Source organism: Lonchura striata, chromosome 8, assembly GCF_046129695.1.
Source record: "Lonchura striata isolate bLonStr1 chromosome 8, bLonStr1.mat, whole genome shotgun sequence".
Lineage (NCBI taxonomy): Eukaryota > Metazoa > Chordata > Aves > Passeriformes > Estrildidae > Lonchura > Lonchura striata.
The window spans coordinates 12,558,878-12,579,110 of NC_134610.1; the positions used below are offsets into that span (position 1 = coordinate 12,558,878).

At 34.6% G+C, this 20,233-nt stretch overlaps 1 protein-coding gene across 3 annotated transcripts in view; it reads right to left on the bottom strand.

Annotated features, from left to right (window-relative positions):
* PTPN4 (protein tyrosine phosphatase non-receptor type 4) overlaps window positions 1-20,233 on the bottom strand; it is a 108,889-nt gene that overhangs the window by 44,888 nt on the left and 43,768 nt on the right. For all 3 annotated transcript variants that reach the window (XR_013340360.1, XM_021526145.3, XM_021526146.3), the window contains 9 exons: window positions 18,918-19,025; window positions 16,078-16,120; window positions 15,903-15,981; window positions 12,270-12,314; window positions 11,975-12,027; window positions 9,796-9,916; window positions 8,655-8,742; window positions 7,817-7,905; window positions 2,544-2,607 (listed from right to left, as the gene is read on the bottom strand). Coding sequence is in view for 2 of the 3 variants with exons in the window: in XM_021526145.3 (XP_021381820.2) it covers window positions 2,544-2,607; window positions 7,817-7,905; window positions 8,655-8,742; window positions 9,796-9,916; window positions 11,975-12,027; window positions 12,270-12,314; window positions 15,903-15,981; window positions 16,078-16,120; window positions 18,918-19,025 (690 nt within the window). In the remaining variant the exon portion in view is untranslated. The remainder of the gene's footprint in view (window positions 1-2,543; window positions 2,608-7,816; window positions 7,906-8,654; window positions 8,743-9,795; window positions 9,917-11,974; window positions 12,028-12,269; window positions 12,315-15,902; window positions 15,982-16,077; window positions 16,121-18,917; window positions 19,026-20,233) is intronic.

Here is a 20,233-nt window from a genome sequence, read left to right on the forward strand (position 1 = left end):
TACTAACAATATTGGAAAAATATCTTTTTAGAATTATATAAAACTGTATATACCCCTGTTGGGAAAAAAATAAAACTAGCGGAAAATTCCTTTCCCAAGTCCACTGACTTAATATTCTACAGGATCTCAGTTTTGCATTCAAATAAATGCAATTTCTCAGATGTATAATTTGTTATATATTTACACACCAGTTTGAAACACATCATCAGCATACCATGAATGTATTTCCCCTGCCATATCATAAATAGGTGATTTAAAATATGCACTCAAAGCACTAGACCAGAGATATTTTACATACCAAATGTGCAATCACTGACTCACTTCACCTAGTTTCTGCTGCCTAAAGAGAGTCATTCAGGCTCCCTTTATTGTTAATGGGAGGAAAAACAAAAGCAAAAGGAAGAATATACCACCAGAGAGCAAGTTAATCCATCCTAAAACATACTTCCTGTTCAGGCAAGACGTAACAGCCTTTGTATGTGATTATTGCAGAAGAAATGTAAGGATGAGCTTTGGTGAGCCAAGTATCACGATTCAGAAAATATGTTCCTTAAACCTAACTGAAGCTGAATATAGGTGAGATGAATCTTATCCTACAATTCTAGACAGGGAAAGTAACTGTGGAAACAATTTTAATATTAGCAATGATTAAACAATTAGTTTAAGTATGACTTCTTTGGAAGCCAAATTTGCGCTTTGATCTTAAGATATTCATGACTTGGAATAAATGAAAATTAAATTCTTGCCACCAGTTTTCATCTGATACACAGAGTTTAAAGAAAAACACTACAAGGCTTTTTAATTTGTTGGCTTGGATAAGATGTCTCAGAAGAGAAATCACATTAATTATATAAACTACATTCTCATGCAAGTAACAATATGTAGAGTGTTAGAAAGTAACAGTGAAATAAGATGAGAAAGCTGTCTTAGTATTACCTTCTATTATAAGCAATTTCTTTTCTGCAGAAAATAGAGGAAATACTCAATTATACAGTATCCAATCCTATTTTATATCTAGGTATCTTAATCTTCAAGATCCTCAACTCTGCTAACACAGCATTTTCATCAAGTTCTAATTCAGAAAACAACTATAGTCCATAATTTCTGAATTCCAAAAAAAAAAAACAAATTCTCATCTCACATGCAAATACAACTTTCCTGCAACTGTAATGGAAGTTACACACACTGGTGTCACGACAAAATTTGACCTCAGACTGCCTTTGAGAAGACTGTAGCTCCAGCAAGGTTTTTACAAAAATACCGTGTCCCCCCAATAAAACATTCCCCCTCCCCCTTTGTTGTATCACCACTTTTCTGCTCATGTTGCATCATGTCTGCTAACATTGAGACCTGCTCAGTTCATGATTTTAAAGGATCTGCTTTTAAGATGCACATGTTGTACACCTGTATGACTCCTGTTTTCAGCACTAATACCAGCCACCAGACATTGGCCTGACCTGACAGAAAAGGTGTTTCTCTTCTTTAACCACATTGTCCCAAAACCGGAACAGCCTTAAGGTTGTCAAGATGCATTTCTGCCTAGTGTCATCTTTTATATCTAGTCCGTAACTCTGCATTTCAAGTCTTCAATCAAAGAATCACAGAACATTAAGGGTTGGAAGACACCTTAAAGATCATCAAATCCTAACCCACCTGCCATGGGCAGGAACATCTCCCACCAGACCAGGTCGTTCAACCTGGCCTTGAACACTGCCAGGGCTGGAGCATCCACAACCTGTTCCAGTATCTTACCATCCTCACAGTAAATCCTTTCAGATGTAAGAACTGCAAAAAACCTCTTCACCAATCTTTCAAGTTAATCACGTAGTCATATTTTTAATAAATTCCTCCATCTTTCCCCAGTGTTATGTCTGTAATGGAAGCTCATCTCTCAGGGGCACAGAACAATCCTGGAAGCTCATCTCTCAGGGGCACAGAACAATCCATTTCTTGCTGAATTAAATGCTCAGTGGTCCAGTGGTGCTTCATGGGGTAGCAAACACACACCTCAAACCATGAGACATTCAGCTCCAAGTAGGCATAAAATTACACCATATGTAATTTAGAACTACAAAGGAATTCTTATCTCTTCTGTTTAAATATAAGTAATAAAGTCATCAAGTATTACCAAATCTGAACAATAAAAATCAACATGTCTATCAAACCTTAATTTACAAGCATACATACAACTGAAGCAGCACTAAGCACTACCTTTAGTTTGAGTCTGGTTTTTCATAAAATTTAAATTTAATATTGATTTACTATCAACCTTTTCCACATTTATTTTACATAAACAAGTTACATTTCCTGCATACAAATGTAAAACTAAAAGTATCTAAAATATAAGGCAAATCAAATGAAAAAGAAAACTTATAAAGCATTATAATGGTCTATTTGAAACATGAAACGGCCAGAATGTTGGAGAAGCTGGATTTTCAATTGCAGACAAAACCAAGAATCAACATAGTATCAGTCAGTATAATGCAGACATGCAGTAGAAGAAATTTCATTGCTTTCAGATCGAATTTAGGACAGATACTCACCAGTTCTTTCCTAAGTTGAATAAAAAATTGCTTGCACTTGAAAGAAATTTTCACAATCTTCAACCTAAATGAAAAACAAATCCACAATATTAAAACATTTCATACACTGCATCATGATTAAAGGCTTAAATACACCTACTGAAAATATACTTTCTAAAGAGAACAGATTTCCTTTCCATGGACAAAAAATAAGATATCAAAGATTATATAAAATAGTTTGTCTAATTTGAAATTTATGAGCTTGTATTTACTTTATCCATTGAATTCACTTGTTTACATCCCAAACCCAAGGCAGTTGTTAATTTTGATATCTTTTCCCCATTCCAAAGCCCAAAGAGCTTTTCTATCCTCAGGTCATTCCAGGCAGATATTGTCTTTTCTGAGGCTGCTTTCATTATCCCTTAAAATATGAAAAAAATCCATTGAACTTCACCTGATCCCTGAAAGACATGCTTCCTCTATGTTCTTACATGTCTTTAAATATAACCAGAACTTGTTTTAGTAAAATAGTTAAGATAAGATGTAAGCACAGAGATAGGACTCACAACCTTAAAAAAATTAATCAAACTACTAGGAGGAAAACAACATTTACAGTATCACATGACAGGGAAAAATCTGCCTACAGACATGTTCACCTTTCAGGGTATCTATAAACATATGAAATACTGACACTAATTCCAGACTGTTTTGGATGGTCACTCTAATAGCAGTTATACAAAATTGGAAAGACAGGCTGTATTTTCATCACACTCTAATGATACACTTCTTCAAAGAAATATAATATTAGGATAGTCCATATATTTTATTAAATATACAAGAGTATCACTTTGGTCAAGGAAAAATGTGAGGTTCAAATTGTAAAAAGAAAAACATAGTAACTTTTGTACTTGAAAAACGCACAACTGATAAAATACTGCAAACTGACTGGAATTACTACTTGCATATTTATTACTTGCTGAATAAAAAACCCTTTAGGCCAGGAAGGATGAGGAGCAAAACATTAACAGACATCCAAGTTGGATATCTATATATAGAAATTATCTTAACTAAATCAAATAAAGACAATTTTTCTCCAGGGGATTATTCAGAGCAGGAACCTAAGTGGGATGTCGTAATTTGCTGGGAGAGTCTTTATCTGCAGTAACATAAAGACACTCTGTGAACATTAGTGTTTAAATTATGGTTATTTACATATTTTCCCAATTCTTTTTTCTTTCCCAGATTTGCCATTAGTTTAACAGTTAACAATTAAAAAAAAAAAAAAGCAACAGTAATAACTTTCCTATTTGTTTGTTGAATTTTTTTTCTTAAATTCTTAACAAATTCTTGCTATCAGAGTTCATTTCTCAAGGATTTGAAACTTAAAGGTGAATTACATCTTATCTGCTGAAATAAAATTATTCCCCTGGCAATGCATCAATCTTCTTAGGACCTCCTGTGACAAAAAATTGCTTAAGGAAAATATAGGATGGGTCTTATATTGGATAAGACATATACTAGTGATTATTGTGATTATTACACTAGTGATTATTAACATGTGGGAAAAACAGAAAAAAATTAGACTAGGCTGCAGCTAATCAACAGGTATGTTATTACTAATTTTTCTAACACTGGTGTATAGTGCAACTAAAAGAACATTTTAATATATACCTTTCCTAAAAATGGCCCTCCATACACTTTGCAACATATCACATTTACTTAGCAATTATTCAATTTATAAAAACATTTACTATCTCTCACTCTTAGGGGTTTCCTCTTCTAAAAGAAGGAATTACTACCCTTGGTGATTTACAAACTCAAAGAGAATAAGAATAATACATATGGGGTTTTAATGTCATCCCATCATTTAGGCTTACAGAGGGAGGTCAGCTGACTTTTAAGCCTGAAACCATTTGGAACAGACTCAAAGCTGTAACATTAGCCAGTAATGTGTAACTCAATTCAAAAGAGCCACCATTCAAGTACAAAGGAATGAGTCAGCAAAGCTGTTTCCCAGCTATTTCAAAAAAATACAGCAGATAAGAGTTCCTACGCACTGCTAATACCCTGCTAGGCACTGAATGAGCATATCCATACTCAGCCCAAGGAAAAGGCATCCTGTCTATGCTTCCTTTCTCTGACTCTTGGCAATGCTGTATATCCAAGGAAAAGCATAAAAACAGACAGGCATCAATATTATTTTCCTGGTGTGATTTTCCCATCTACAGTCACCTTAGACATCCTAAATAATAAAAAGAAAGAGATATTTAAAATCCTAGTCAAAAATGCAGATTGTACTCAAACACGTGGAAGGAATCTCATGATACCAAGCCCTGGTTCTCACAAGGGCTTTGCCACCCCAACCCTTGGGAGGGTGATAAGGCAGGACATAAGCAATCCAGCACATTTCTTGAGCAAGACTTCTTTGCCCCAGGTTCTGGACCAGGCACTCAGGGAAGATGCTCCTGGTGGCCCAACTCACAAACAAGAAAGGATTGTCCAGATTTAGTAGCCAAAGACAAACAGAGCTCCAGCAGCTGTGAGATGGCCAAGCTAAAGATCTGAAAGGAAGTGGAGGGATGCAGCAGACTATACCACAGGTTCAGGAGAGGAAACCCCAGTTTGTTCAGAGTTCTGGTGGGCAGAATCCCACAGAAGCTGCCTTTGGGTCACAGGAATAGAAGACAGCTAGTCAATCTTAAACGACAATTTTCTCAATCCAGAACAATCCTGATGTGCTAGAAAAGATGCAAGCACCAGAAGAGGCCAGCCAGATGCACTCAGAACTACTGACTGGGCTCAAACACAAAAGGAAGTGTCCAAGATGTGTAAGCAGGATCAGATGACCAAGGAGAAACACAGTACCACCTAATTATTCAGGGATAAAACTAGGAGATCCACAGCACAGCTGCAGGTGCAACTGGCACTGGATGCAAAAGGCAACAAAGCTTTTCAGAGATACATCAACCACAAACAACAGGCTAAGAAAAACACATTTCAAACTGCTGAACTAGTGGTCTAGAAACAAAGGAAAGGCTGATGTGCTACATAATCTTCTCCTTTGGTCTTCAATCTCCTTGGATTCCCAGGTCTCTGTGCCTGGTGGCAAAGTTTAGGGAAAGGAAGAACTATATAGAATATAGGAAGATCAAATAGGACACGTGGATAAAAGGCAGTGTCTTTGTTTTCCCCTATTCCTCACTTGTCTTCCTCCTGTTTAATTTCTCCTTATGATCAAAATGAGCAATTAAGATACAAAATTAAGAGTGAGAGGGCAAAGACATTTTACTTGAGTTTTCTCTAAGCAATACAGTTAAATCTTTATTTCCTCCCATATGCATGTATTGCTATTCTCTCACTTGTCTCAAAACTCAGGAGTATTGAAAAACAGGTATCTAAATAGTTACTATACCTATAAAGCACTGGGAAGACACTACACAGCTCCAGTTGCATAGGAGCAACAATAAGTGGAAGCAAAAAGAAGTATCAGTACTAGTGGCACAAGACCAACAGCATGATTATGGACAGAAAGAAAGGGTAATAGGTCTATTATTGAGCTATATTGTGGAAATTGGTATTTCAGATTATTACTCATAGCAAAAGAAAGCCTCTAACAGTGTGACATGGGGAAGGGTGGTTCTTTTTTTTTTTTTTTTTTTTTGTAAAGACCAATTATGTTGGAACTATAGTCTTCACAGCAAGAAATTAATATCCCTGGTGTCAGCTGATATGGCTGAATACAAAGAAGAACTGTTTAGGTAATTACACATACACAAAAAAACACACTAAGAATTTAGATCAGCATTCCTGGCATGCAAACAATATGAAGCAGAACTCAGAGAAACCTCCAACTTCCATTAATGACGTGTAGCTTAATTATGACTTAGATTGTACGTACTCAGTAATTTGCCAGTGTGATTTACAGAACCTATTTCTACTATTGCTGTTTCCCAAAAATAACAGCAGAAAAATCAGACTGAAATAAAACTTTCCTGATTATTACAGCATTCCATTTATAAAGCAGCCTTAGCCCAGAAATGGCTCCAACATCTCAAAATGCACACCACATGAAGGATATATTTTCTGGAATGTGTCACTATTATAAGGGCAAGTCTGACTGACTGGTACAGTAGTTTCAGGTTTATCATTGCAAGCTCCAGTTTTAATTTACCCAATAGCCATGAAGACCAGAAATTTAAATGCTTTGTAAATGTCTCAGACTTACTTTCCTTCAAATGCATACAAGTAAAATGTTCACCACATTCAGTTGTACTGGCTGCAGATAACATTTTGATATAGCTTTGTTTTTTATTTCTCTCCAAAAATCAACTAAAATTCAACCAATGACACTGTTTCTTATCTTGGTAAATCACAAAATATGTAATTTCCTACAATGAACCTTGAGACTAAGCTTAGCACAGAAAACCAGAATATCTCAGAAATTCACTGGGTTGCAGAAAAAATCAAGCACACATAAGCAGCAAACAAAAATGCAAAATCAGTAAAATGCAAAATCAGTGGCAAATGAACAGTTCTGATCATTTCTCTTGAATGAACAACTTTTGTTCCTGGTGAACTAATGTCTGCTATGACAATCTTATATTACACCCACTGAGAATGCAGCTACAGCAACTCAGCAACAGAAGTAATAAGGCTGTCAAAGTGGACTCCAAGGAAACCAAAGGAAGGTTACTTCTGCAGGAACTAAGAAAAGCATTTCCAGAAAGGTGAAATCTCTATAGAGCACGAGAGAGGTTATAGAGCACTTCTACAGAATTTAGAGATGTAAAGATTTTCTGCAGTAAATGCACTTTTATGATCATATAATGAACATGGTTATTTACAGATGAAGAGATGACAATATCCTGAATGCTCCACCTCAGTTATTCACAAGTACCATAACTATGTTAAATTTCAAACACACACTACAATTAATTTATAGGTCACAAAACAGGTAAGAGCAGTCAGTCTCCAGGTTAGTATTTTTCAATTCACCTGTCTCTTTAAAGACTTGCCCTACCAACACACTTGCCCTAGCTACATAGTTAATTAAAAGTAAAATATGCTTACAAACTCCTGAAGAAAAAGAGCACGGAATTCATTACAGTTTCATTACAGTTTCAAAGTTGTTTAACAGCACACCATGCAGACCAGGACAAAACCCCCCCACAAAATTCCCCATGGCACATGAGATGAATTTCAACATGATATGAAACTACTTAAGTTTCAGTCTTTTTAAGAGTAGTAAAAACATTTTGAAATAGCAAATTAAAACATTAAACAGCACTCCTTACCACTGAAATGTGTTAATTCGTACTCGGTTCTTAAAAATTAGTATTCCACCTGACATCACTCCAATCATTATTTCATTGTTACTCTGATCCTTTAAAAGAAAAGAGAAAATTACTTGAAGAACAGTATAAGTATCTTTTGAAACGTCATATATATTCATTCTCATCTCGCTCTAAATACACAAAATAATGTGGAAGGTAATGTGTTCTAATCAGACAAATAAGAAATTAAATTCTTCCCTCCTATTTAGGACAAACCTGAATGTTTGCTCCGAGTTCCTTGTAAGCTACCACAAAATTTTAATTTCTCAAGTCAGATCTTCTGTCTTTCACCAACTTTGATGAAATAAATATGAGAGTATTCCGGCTTATTAAGAATAGCAGCACAAATAAACTGGCATTTGCTACACTAAAAGCAACCAGCAACTTTAATTCCTACCTGAAGGAAATTGCAATCTCAGAACACAGAGAGGAGAGATTCTAAAACAAACAATATTGTATATTTAAATAGCACTTTTTTCTTGAACTACCTCTGCACTCTAATCAAGCACCTGGTATATAGAACTCTCAATATAACATTCAAGGCAACAAAGCTCAACCTGATTAACACAGAGATAACTAAGTACAAATATGAGCAAAGAAATACCCTCTCTATAGTGAAACAGTGGATATTCAATCAGTGTCCAGTGTCCCAGTTAGGCACCTTACAAGATAATATTTTTTTCTTTTATTTTCTCTTGTCAGCAAAAGCCAGGAAGGCTCACAAGAAGAAAAGTGTGTTTTTCCATAAATCTCAGAGGAATATATTTTTACATTGCAACACTGGTTCATCCAAACTTACCCTGGCATAGTGCAATTCAACTCCATAAAGTTCTAAGGTACGTGCTGTATTGAGATAATTGAACTCTGCTTCTGCAGGAGACAACCCTCTGAAAGAAAGCAGCTAAATCAGAAACGTTCTAACACAACCTCCCACATCAATGAGTGCAGACAGAAAATCTGCATTCATTTTACTACTTCTATCCCCACCCTGACATCTGAATTTTGTTTCTCATGATAAACAGACTATAACGCAAAAATTTTAACAGAAAAGAACTTACGTTTCCAAAAGAACAGAAGTCTTGACAAGAGCCCACAATACATTTTATTTTAATGCACATTATCATTTAAATGTTTGTGGATCCCTAGAATCTGGAAATTAGTTTTACAATCCTGTATTTGGCATTGGCAATTTAAATTACCGTAAACTCACTCAAATATCTTTAACACAGCTAAGGGAATTTTCTAAGCCTTTATCTCAAACTTAAAGGAACATTCTGTAGTTTTGAAAGCAAACAACATGACGTGACCAAGCAAATGCTTTATAAATATTGCTTACATTTTGTTAAATTTAACTAACAAAAGGCACTTAAGTTCTAAAATAGGAAGGAACCATCACTGGAAAGTACCACAACTTTACATATTGAAAAAAAATATTTTCCATTGCTTCATTGCCTTTTCCTCTTTCTGAAAGGTCAGAGACTCGCATGCAGGAAAGAGCAGATGTTGAAGAAAAGGACTTTGTTACTTCTAAAGTAACTCTTTTAATGGTGAGAGTATCATGAAAACAAAGCCCTTATGCTCAGAACATTCCCAAAGACTGAAAAAAAAATCTTAAAGAAAATATATCCGGCTAAGTTAATATCCAACATTATATGCACAAACACTGCTTTCAGAGAACCTCTAACTTAACAAGTTCATTCTTTCACTAATTTAGATACTGATAGTCTATATAGACCATAATAGTATTTATTAGATAGGTATTTAATCTACAAAAAGAAAAATCACATTATCTTAAAAGAAACAACCAAAACCAACCAACAAACCCAACAACCCACCCACCTCAAAACCTTTAAGAAAAAATACTGTTTTGTTTTATATAAGAGAACAGCATCAGCAGTCAGGATTTGACAAAGTCAGTATCTTCTGATGTAAATCCTTACATGTGCTGCTGATGTAATTTTGCTATTTCTTTTTCAAAGTCTTGAGGCTGGCTAGGGATGAAAGAATATTCTGAGAGGTAGCCTGGCAAGTTTTCTGAATGGTTGTAGTCTCCCAGCTCAGCTAAAATATTAAAAAGAGAGGTTATTGTTTATCACTGATGTACTTGGCATTGTGCAATGCCCCCAAATTCACACGAGTTTGCTCCCACATAATTTATGATCCACAGCAAAGAAAAACAGAGAAGATATTTGGATTCCCATTTTTCCTTTTAAATAAACAGTCACATTGTCAGTGAATATTGAGATTTAGAGAGGGCTTTGATTATGCACTCATGAAAGGAGTTCATAAAGTGTTTCATTATTATCAGGCAAATTAATCCATAAATGCTGTCATTAGAGCTAGCACAAAGTAGGATATATATATGGATATATATATATATATATATATATATATATATAGGATAGTATTCAATTTTCTCTTATTTTACTTTTGCATGTTTTCATGTGATTACAATTTTATTCTTTTAACACTACAACTGCTATTTTGTCATGAAGATCTGCAAAATCCAGCCACTCATTCTGCACCAAGACACATTCAGAAGCATTAGAAAAATATTTCTTGTACATTAAATTGTATGTATGAAACAAAGTACACATACATACACCTACATTGAAACTACTCTATTTGAAACTATTAAAAAGTGTGTTTAGATAATTTGTAACACTTTCCTAAAATTATAAGAAATAGATTACAATCACATTTGTCAGAAAACAACATATAAACAACATTTGCTAAAATTCTTTGAGGCTAACTACAGTAGAAAAAAAAAAAAATCTGCAATCCATGTAACAGATCAACAGTGATAGATAAGAAACATAAAAAGAAAAGTAGATAGATAACAGTAATATATCATGATACGGGGTCCTGGGCAGGCCTAGCAGCACTGACAAGGCAGATGAAGACACTTATTGAGCAGGAGGATGAGAAAAGGAAAGGAAAGTAGGAAAGACCTCTGGTCACTTAAACACCACAAACAGATCCTACTTTTAATAATTTAAAATCTAGAAAACTGGACCAGGTTTTATAACAGAATGCACTCCTTGATGAAATCCAAAATACTGGACTGAGATCTGCTATTTACATGTATTTATAGAGAAGCCAGGAAGTTAACTAATAGGCAGGTACAGAATCATTAGATAGAGCTCTGCAAGCTGAAGAAAATAGCAATAGAATGTCATGGATAAATGTAAATACAGTGCACTGTGCATACCCACCACTTCTACAATATTTTTTAAAAAACCCATATTTTGTTCTTAAAACCTTAGAATGTTATCAAACTTTCATATTTCCTGTTATCAAATACTTTATCTCTGTCTCTTTATCTCTTCTAAGACAAATCCTATGGCATGACAGCATTTGCAGTACATTTTTCAGGCAGCTGAAGTGTGGGAGTTTTGTTTAAGAGAAACTGCTCTATTGACTGACCTACAAAAAGGTGACCACCGAGCAAAACCATGCATAAAACATGACATTAACATTACTCTATATTTTTTATGAAAGTATTAACATGGATACTGTTTCTCTGATATATATGAAGTATATAAAGTACTAATGTGGAGGTAAGTATCTTCAACAGTAGAAAAACACATTAATGTGAATGAATATATTGGGATTGCTTAATTTCAGTTTATGAAAAAAAAACTGAGTGAGGAAGAGAACTAAATCTCAGTTTTCAAGACTCATCTACTCACTGGATGGCTGACAATTGCCAAGATGGGTATTGAACTTTCTGGTCAGATAAGGCCAGAACTCCCTTTTCCACACTTACTTGGAGCTTCACTGCACAGTGTGTTAAAAATGTTTTACTGTCTTAGGAAATACTTAGTGTCATTCTCAAAACAAAAGCCACAATTCCATGCCTCAGAATACACAGGAATAAAAGAGTATTGATTTGGGGTTTTCTAACAGCGTGGCTTTAAGTATTTTTTCCGTATCCAATTCAGCATATCATGCTGGGGGGAGGACAACCAATCAATTTCCTCAATCATGAGAAAATTAGCACCATGCCCACTAACACCACAGCATAATGCTATACAAAGTACATTCTTTAGAAACTAATCAGTAAGACTTTTTATATATTTCAGTACTAGCAAATACACAAACACAAATTATACTTACATTGAACAGCATAGGAAGCCAGAAGAGCAGCAGTATTATAAGGACAGGGCAATCTGTTTTGAAAATTATAAATAAATAAAATTACCTATTTCATATGACATTTGGCTGTTGTGAAAACTCTAGTCTTTTATAGTCTATGGACATATTTGACAGGTAATTATTATAAATATTTCCACTTGCATAGACAGTGATTTATTCTTAATATGTTTTTTATTTTTGCAGGCAAAATCTCTCATTATGAACTTTTCCTTGCCCAGAATTGCATTTAATCCTGAACACAAGAAAAATGTCTTACCTTCCAGTAAGAATGTCCTGCTTAATTTGCAAAAAGTACTGGTACCTTATTTAGAAAAGCAAACAAAAAACCACTATTATTAAAGATAAAATTTCTCCATAATTTTTCATCAATTTAATGTAATTTGCTTTCAGATAGTATAAAACTAACACTTGACATTTTGCATGCTATTTCCTAAACTCTAATAGGAAAGAAATGAAACTTTGCTTACTAAACTAATAATACAACTTGGTAAATTAAATTACTTACAGGCTATAAAGTTATACTTCATATTTCACTAAAAGGCTACAAATTTCACATTTTTCCTGCTTTATACAGCAACCACAAGTTGAAGTTTGCACCTGTACATGGAGGTACCCTCATAAGAATGATCTGTACTCCAGACAGACAGAACTAATTTATTCTGAGTATTTGATCCTGCTGTGTTTTCATTTATATTAATTATTCTTAGTATTTTTGAGTTACATTGTTATTACAAATGCTGTGGACTCCATTGTGTCAAACACCTCTCAATTAACTTCCCTTGAGCTTCTAAAGTTTTCTTTACATTATGATGTGAAAAAAACTTGTTTTAGAAGTTCATCTAGTTTTTTCATACCCACTCTTTCAAATCAGGAAGGAGATTAATATAAGAAAATGAACAGCCAAACATTTTAAAACACAAACTACTTCCCACCAAAAAGGAGCACCAGAAACACCATGACTTAAAAACTCCAACAAGCTAGAAAGTACAAAATTCCCTCTAAATTACTTAATTTGTTTCTCCAACAAAACTCAAATATTTTGTTAACATCTCAGAATGAATCTTGGACAAAAAGTGGCAAATCATGCCTGCTACAAAGCTTCACTGAACTAGAGATTGCAGTGGGGAACCAAACAAGATTTATCAAAGTGGCAGGATGTTAGCAAAAGCTTAAATTTTCAGAATAAAAATCCTTGTAACAGAGCATAAAAGCTGCTGTAGAATTTGTCTCCAATGCCTTTTAAAATTTTTAATAAAAGTGTCACTGAGTGGCAAATTTAAACATCATTCCTGCTTTCTTATAAATTTAAACCCTACATTATTGCTATTATAATAATCACCTGGCTTCCTTTGTGTAGTTCTGATTCAAAAGCTGGGCTATACCCATTCATTACAAAGACCAATATCACTTATGAAAAGCACTAAATATTAAATACTTATTTCCCAATAACAACTTCAACTAAGAAATTAAAGCCAAAATATATCACTTTATTACACATAACATGACTTCTCATAACTGTGTAGTCTTCAGGAAGGGGATTATCTACCACTTAAAGTCTTACACAAACATTTACAAATACTCACAAAGAAATCAAATTATTTATAAGCTATATAACAATAGAAAGGTGAAACATTCCATGTTTGTAAGAATGTAAGGGAAAACATTTGTGAACTTTCAAGCAAAGATTAGTCCATGTGCTCAACCCCTACAAAACTATCTAGAGATTCTTTAATTGATTAGAAAGGCAAGAAGTTTCGTTAAAAAGATATTAATCATAAGAAGATAAAACAGACATTAGCCAGGCTTTAGGGATCTCAAATACTTCAAATATTTAAAATGCATACTGAAAAAAAAATAGATGAAGCAAATTCCTTTACTGATTAAAAAATGCAATAAATTACAAGTTAAATTTATATATTAAATGGATATGGTTTGCATGCTTTTCCTGAGCATCTCTTCACAAATTTACAGCTGCACCTCCATTTTATTTGGATTTTTTTGGTATAAAGCTTTATTAGAAATATTTCATGGTACTTAAAGGACATCTTGATTAAGGGACGCCAAGCAGAGTTCATCTTCTGTCCACTGTTTTCAGTGAACAGTGAGGTTAATGGCTTGTTAGCCAATCACCAGTTTGAACACTGAGGCCTCACATATTATTGATCAAAATGGGACATCAATAGAAGCTTTAGCAAAGCAGATCTGCAAAAGCCTGAACAACAGACTCCACTAAAACCACAAAGGCAGCACTGCATTACTGTGTTTTCATCTTGCTTATATAGCTATAGCTAGAAAAGGGGAGAATGGAATTATTGCTAATGGAGTCAACGTTAATAAGCAATTCTTCCTGCCATGAGAAGCACTAATGAAGCTCCATTCCCTCCCCAGCCAAGGTCCTGAAGCGAAGCTCTCAGCACACACTGAGCTCCTGCTGACCTCTCCTGACCTGGGGCATTCAAAGCTGCCTCGCTCATGTGAATGCAGAGGGCTAACAAGACACTGAACCTTTCCCTGACATTTCTTCATACTGCTTCATGTGTTGAGCCACTCCTCTGTTCTCATGGAATTTATAAAAACTGAGCATTTCAGAACAGTCTCAGCCTCAGCCAGAATTGTCAGAAGTTCGCACTTTCTTTTCTTTCCCTTTTTTGAGGTGGAAATACTGATTATGTGAAAGGAGCTGTATTTGTGGCATGGCATCCTAACTTCACTCCAAAGAAGTCCATGGATAATATCTCTCTCTTTATAATAACTCCAAATACAAATTCATTTTCTCAGGGGCAATTAGGCCTATTAGCAAAAAAGGCAGAGCTGACCTACATACAGAAATCATACATTATTTCTCATTTAAAAGAAAGCTGTGTTTATAGCTTTGTATTTACAGAATAACACTTTTCCAATTTTCTCCTTCTTTATGGTTTACTTCACACTGATTAACTTTTATCCTTTTTTTCATCTCCTCAGGAATATTAGATATTTTCCCTTAATTAAAAAAATATGTTTTCATTGTTCAATATTTTGATAGAGTAAATGGCTAGATTTTCCTGGAAAAAATATTTCAGTAAAACAAAGTCTCATATAGAATCTCTGGGACTCATTCTAGTGAATTCTGTCTGCATAGATATGTGCAGAATTTTGTCCAAAATATAACAAATTAAAGGCAATGATAAACAAATGTGGATTCAAAACATCACAGTTTTGGTACTCAGGTTTCAAAAGCTATCCTCAATTTTTTTGAATGGGGCTGACCTGTTTTCAGAATGGCTGACTTCCAAAATCTGTCAATTCGTGCCATTTATGTAGAGGGCCAGAGGTAATTAAAAATATGGAAAATTTGAGGCATTTCTTCAGGGACTAATTGCAATTCACAAGCCTCTGATTTTGATTCACACTGAGCATTTTCTTTAACAGATTTCAACACACTGCTACCAAAATAAGCTTACGGGATTCAAACTACAAATACAACCACAGAGAGATTAATTTTATTAGTTCTAAGTAGAAAATTGGGGAGGAAAAAATGCATAATGCTCAGCAATTTTTTAGTCACAAAGGAGAACACAAAGAAGGATAGAATTAAATTTGTACTTATTTGTAAATACTGGGATTAAGTTTTTCTTCTTTTCTCTATTTTCCTTTTTCTGCCTCTACTTGGTAGCATTTGCTTCATGTAGTTACTTCACTTTGCATATAAATTCATAAGTTTATTCACGTAGGTTTTTTGTATATTGATTTGGTACAACTGCATAGCTCATATCTGTAATTATTAGACAAAACTTAGAAGTTTGTACATAAAACAAGAACGAGTTAAAAGAAAATTTCCATGTTATACCTTAAAGAAATTAATGACTGTTCTAGAGAAGTATTATCTTGACAAAGCAACCAGACCTACCTTGTATATTCTTCTTGGAGCTTGTTTGGGTCACTTACAAAAAACTTAACTCTGAAGTTCAGACTGTGAGGAGATCCTCCTATGGTCAAGAAAAGTTATTTCTAATTAATCAGGGCACCCTGGAAAAATAGCATAATAACAATAGATGAATTGACAAAATACATACATTACTCACTTTTTAATTGTTTCCTGATAGGTTTGTTTGGATCCAACCACCTCTGGAAAGAGACAAATTGTAACAACAACCTCAGAGAAGTAAAGTACAAATCACAGCCTTATATATCAAGAAACTGGTGCTTTTGTATCACTTGTTACTTGGTCTTTTACCAAAATGCCTCACGGACTTATTACTGATTCTGGAGACATCATCACTATCATCAACAACTGCTACTGCTTTTCTTTCCCCAAGATTAACCTATGTTGTCCAGATACCTATTTTACAGCAGTAATTCCACTTTGAGTTGCTTCCACGATTGTCACAGGAGCCTGAGAGAGGTCAGAACCCAACCAGGCTGTGTTTAACAACTGCAAGCTACTCTTTAAAAAGTAGCTGAAGAGCTGTAAGCAGGCTCATTTACCCAACTCAGAAGTTACTTTGTTTGACTACTTCCAGTACTTCTGAGTCTGGATTTTGCATGTCTGTCACACCCAAGGAGTGATCCCACCGGCTCAAACTGTCAGCCCGAGTGTCAGCACTGCTACATCACTAACTGGAGCTTGGAAGTCAGAGACTAGGTACTCAGGCTCCTGGATTTAGGACTACAGAATAATTTTACTGAACAGTTCCAAATATTGATTGTTTCTATAGGAGAACACTGCTGCCACATTGTTATAAAAATCAATGTGGCAAATTTCAGATAAAAGTACAGTTGCCTGGAAAGCTCTGCAAATTGTTTAAACCACTGCCCATCAGCAACCCAGCAGTCTCTGTACACACCAACATAGTCCAGGTAACTCCTAAGTCTATCTTTGGTATAAATACTGCTCAATTCCTTGTGCTGCTTGCAAGGCAAGTCCTCAAGCCTCAGGAAATTGTTACCTGGGTACAGCTCCTATGCAGTGACAGACATCTGACCCAGTACAGCGTGAGACTCCCTCACACTTATCACAGGGCTTTTTATTGTTTTCAGGTGAGGGAAGAGGAAGCAGACACACAGGTACCTGAGCTATCTGACACACAATATGGATCTGAAGTTAGTCCTGTGTCATTTTAGTCATGAGGAATAACAAATAATGATGACTAGATCCACATGCTGTATCCTGGTAGCAGTTAACTCAAGTGGAAGTAAAGAGAGAGTTTTATACAGTCTCAAGAATGTGAATATCTGAAAAAAAAAAGCCTCATACAGCATCAATTAACTTTTAAGACTAAATGTAAAAGCTTAAAAAACACTCTAGCCAGGGATATATATGTACTTTTTATAAGAATCTTTCCAAACATTTTGACAGATACTTGATTCTTCCTTTGATATTAATATTATAAAAAATCACAAGGGCTCTGCAATTCATGAGATCCATGTTTAAACACAATGCTAGAGGTGTCACACTCAATTAGCAGAATCTCCTTTTCCTCATAATCTTTATATGCTGCTGCATTAACTACATCTTAGTAAAATTCTGCTGTGTTATTTCACAAGTAATTAGAATATTTGTCAACCCAATATGGTTTCCTTGTCCAAATGAACCAAGTGTAAAAGTAAATGTGTATCAAAACCTGAAATTATTCAAACCCATACATTCTTCAAGTTGGCATGACTAATATTGGTAATATTTCTTTTTAGCTCTGACACATTGTTTTCATGGCAACTAGATATGTGCTGAAGAGACAAAATGTTTAGAAAAAAACAACAAAAAAATCTTTAAAGTATGTGCTTGTATCAAATACCTCTTAAGCCATTCTTTCAGACTAACCCTTAATCACATCCTTGTATTACAGTGTTGTGTTCATCTGATCCCAGACTGATAAACTAAAAGAAAGAGAGCTTAGAGGCCTACCCTTTGGAAGCCAGATAAATTTCTGAATATCAAGTGAAATATTGAGCAATATTCAGTTAAATATTTCTTTTAAAAAGCTGAAAAATAATTCAGCCTTTTTTTCTGCCTGCTTATGTTTTTTAAGCCCGAAACAAAGGCTAGAATGAAAGTATTACAGAGGCAGTCCATCAACATCTTAACAGAACTGTCAACAAGGGAGTGTGGCTGAATTTGATGTACAAGTTGGGAAGTTAAGTTTTGACCTCATCATTGTGCTGCACATATAATATGAATTAGGTAAAGAACTGTCTTATAAGGAATAATACTTAGCTAAACTGCACTTTGCAAAACAAGTATTGACCATTTGATACTTATAAGAGAAAATATCCAAGAAGCACTCTTTAGGTAATCAAGATCCCAGTAGTACCACTGTAACTAGTGCAGCGAATGTTACATATGCATCTCTTGGTTTATATTCATGATTTACAAAGTTTCACTTGTGTAGAATTTCCTTTCAATTAAGCCAATGAACTGCTGTAAATGCTCATTTCCAAGGGAGTCCCTTCTTTGTTAAGGTGATGAGATGACTGTCCTTGTCAGATACTGCACTATATGAAGCACTATTGAAAGATCACCCGGTATCTGGGCTAGAAACAGAAATTCCATACATGACAATCTAAAACTCCCTCATTATTCTCTAAGTACTAATGACAAAAATAACCACAAAAAAAATCTAAAAGAGATTTACTATTTTTGACTATGATAATGCAATCTAGTATACAGATAGAATAAAACAAGCAATTACTTCATAAGCACAGAACTCAATATTTTATTACTCCAAACTTGTGACCATTAACATGCAATTTTCTTATACCTACAAGATGATAGAGACCCTCACAAATGACAGAGCTGGGGAAGATGGCACAATTTTGCAATGGCTTCTATTTACCTCTCTTCAAATAACACAAAGCACAATAATGAACATAATTATGAATTTTAAAAGTGTACTTCTAAAACAGAGTTTTATAAAGGATAACTTACAGGGTTATCAGTAGATTCATCAGCAAGCTGTAAACCAAAGTAATCTCTTTCTGTCAAATCGAGATGCTTGAAGACTGCATCCAACAGAACTTGGCCCTGATCGTGTTTCTGCAGAGAAAAAATACAGACCTTTAATTAATATCTAGAACTGGACACACAGATTTCAGGCAGGTAGAGCACACAAATTCTTTCAGATGTGCTCTAGCAGCACTTTTTAAAATATCACAAAGTGTATCCCAGCAGCACTATTTTTAAATGAGTTTCATCTCTTTTTGAAACATATGTAAGGAAATAATTTTTCTTCTCTGTCATTTTCTGACAGTAAGAACTTCTCAGCTAGCTACATGATTATTTCTGAAAGCCTTTCATTAGCCAATCTTGATATTTAAAAGGAGAATTGAAAAGGAAAAAAAAGTTCAGGAATTAATAAAGAACTCAGTGCAAATGAGAATCTTGTTTGGGTCACTGAACTGAAATGTACAGGTCTACACAAATTATCCTTCCTGATCGGAAAATCTATTCCTGACTTTAAATGAACCAGCATATTGAAAATGTTTCCAAAGTTTAATGGCAGAGACAACTGAAAGACCCAAACGTCTAACCAAGAAGTATCATTTACATACATTCTAAAATAGCGCTTCACTCTAAATGAATTTATTCAATGTAACTGAGTAACAGTAACATTTCTTTTCAGAGTCAAGTGAACAAACTTGATTTCTACTACAGGGACAAATGTTACCCACAGAATGATATAAAAAGGATCTGTAGTTTTTAGTACCTAGCAATTTTTTTGCCTAACCTGGAAATACTGCCAACATAGTAATTGAAACCGAGTGTGTCATTATGACAGGACTCAATAAATATATTTGGTGAAATCTGAAGGGAGTTTCCCAAAGAAGTTAAAAGTTTCATAGGCCTTGAAATACAAAAGACAAGCAAAATTCTGCAAGAACTGTCAAACAAGAAGAAATATGAAAGAGATGACTGATACATTTTCCACCCAGATTTTCTATTTTTCTGTCACCAAGCAGAGAAGCTTCTAATAATTTTCTAGGTGCCAAGTATTATTGCAGCTACAGTGGATTTGATACATCTTGCCTTGTTTACTGTAGGCAGTAAGAATAATTTTAGAGTTTTAGAACAAAAAAACCCTGCTGTTCTGTTCCCAAAGGAGCCTGCTTTGCATAGAGATTATATAACAGTTTACCTTTACAGTTGTTAAAATGGAAGTAGGTAGCTAAAAGATCAAGATATGGTTGCAAGAATCCCATTAATATCCATACAAGTGAAAAATCTACAAATCTACCTTCAGACAC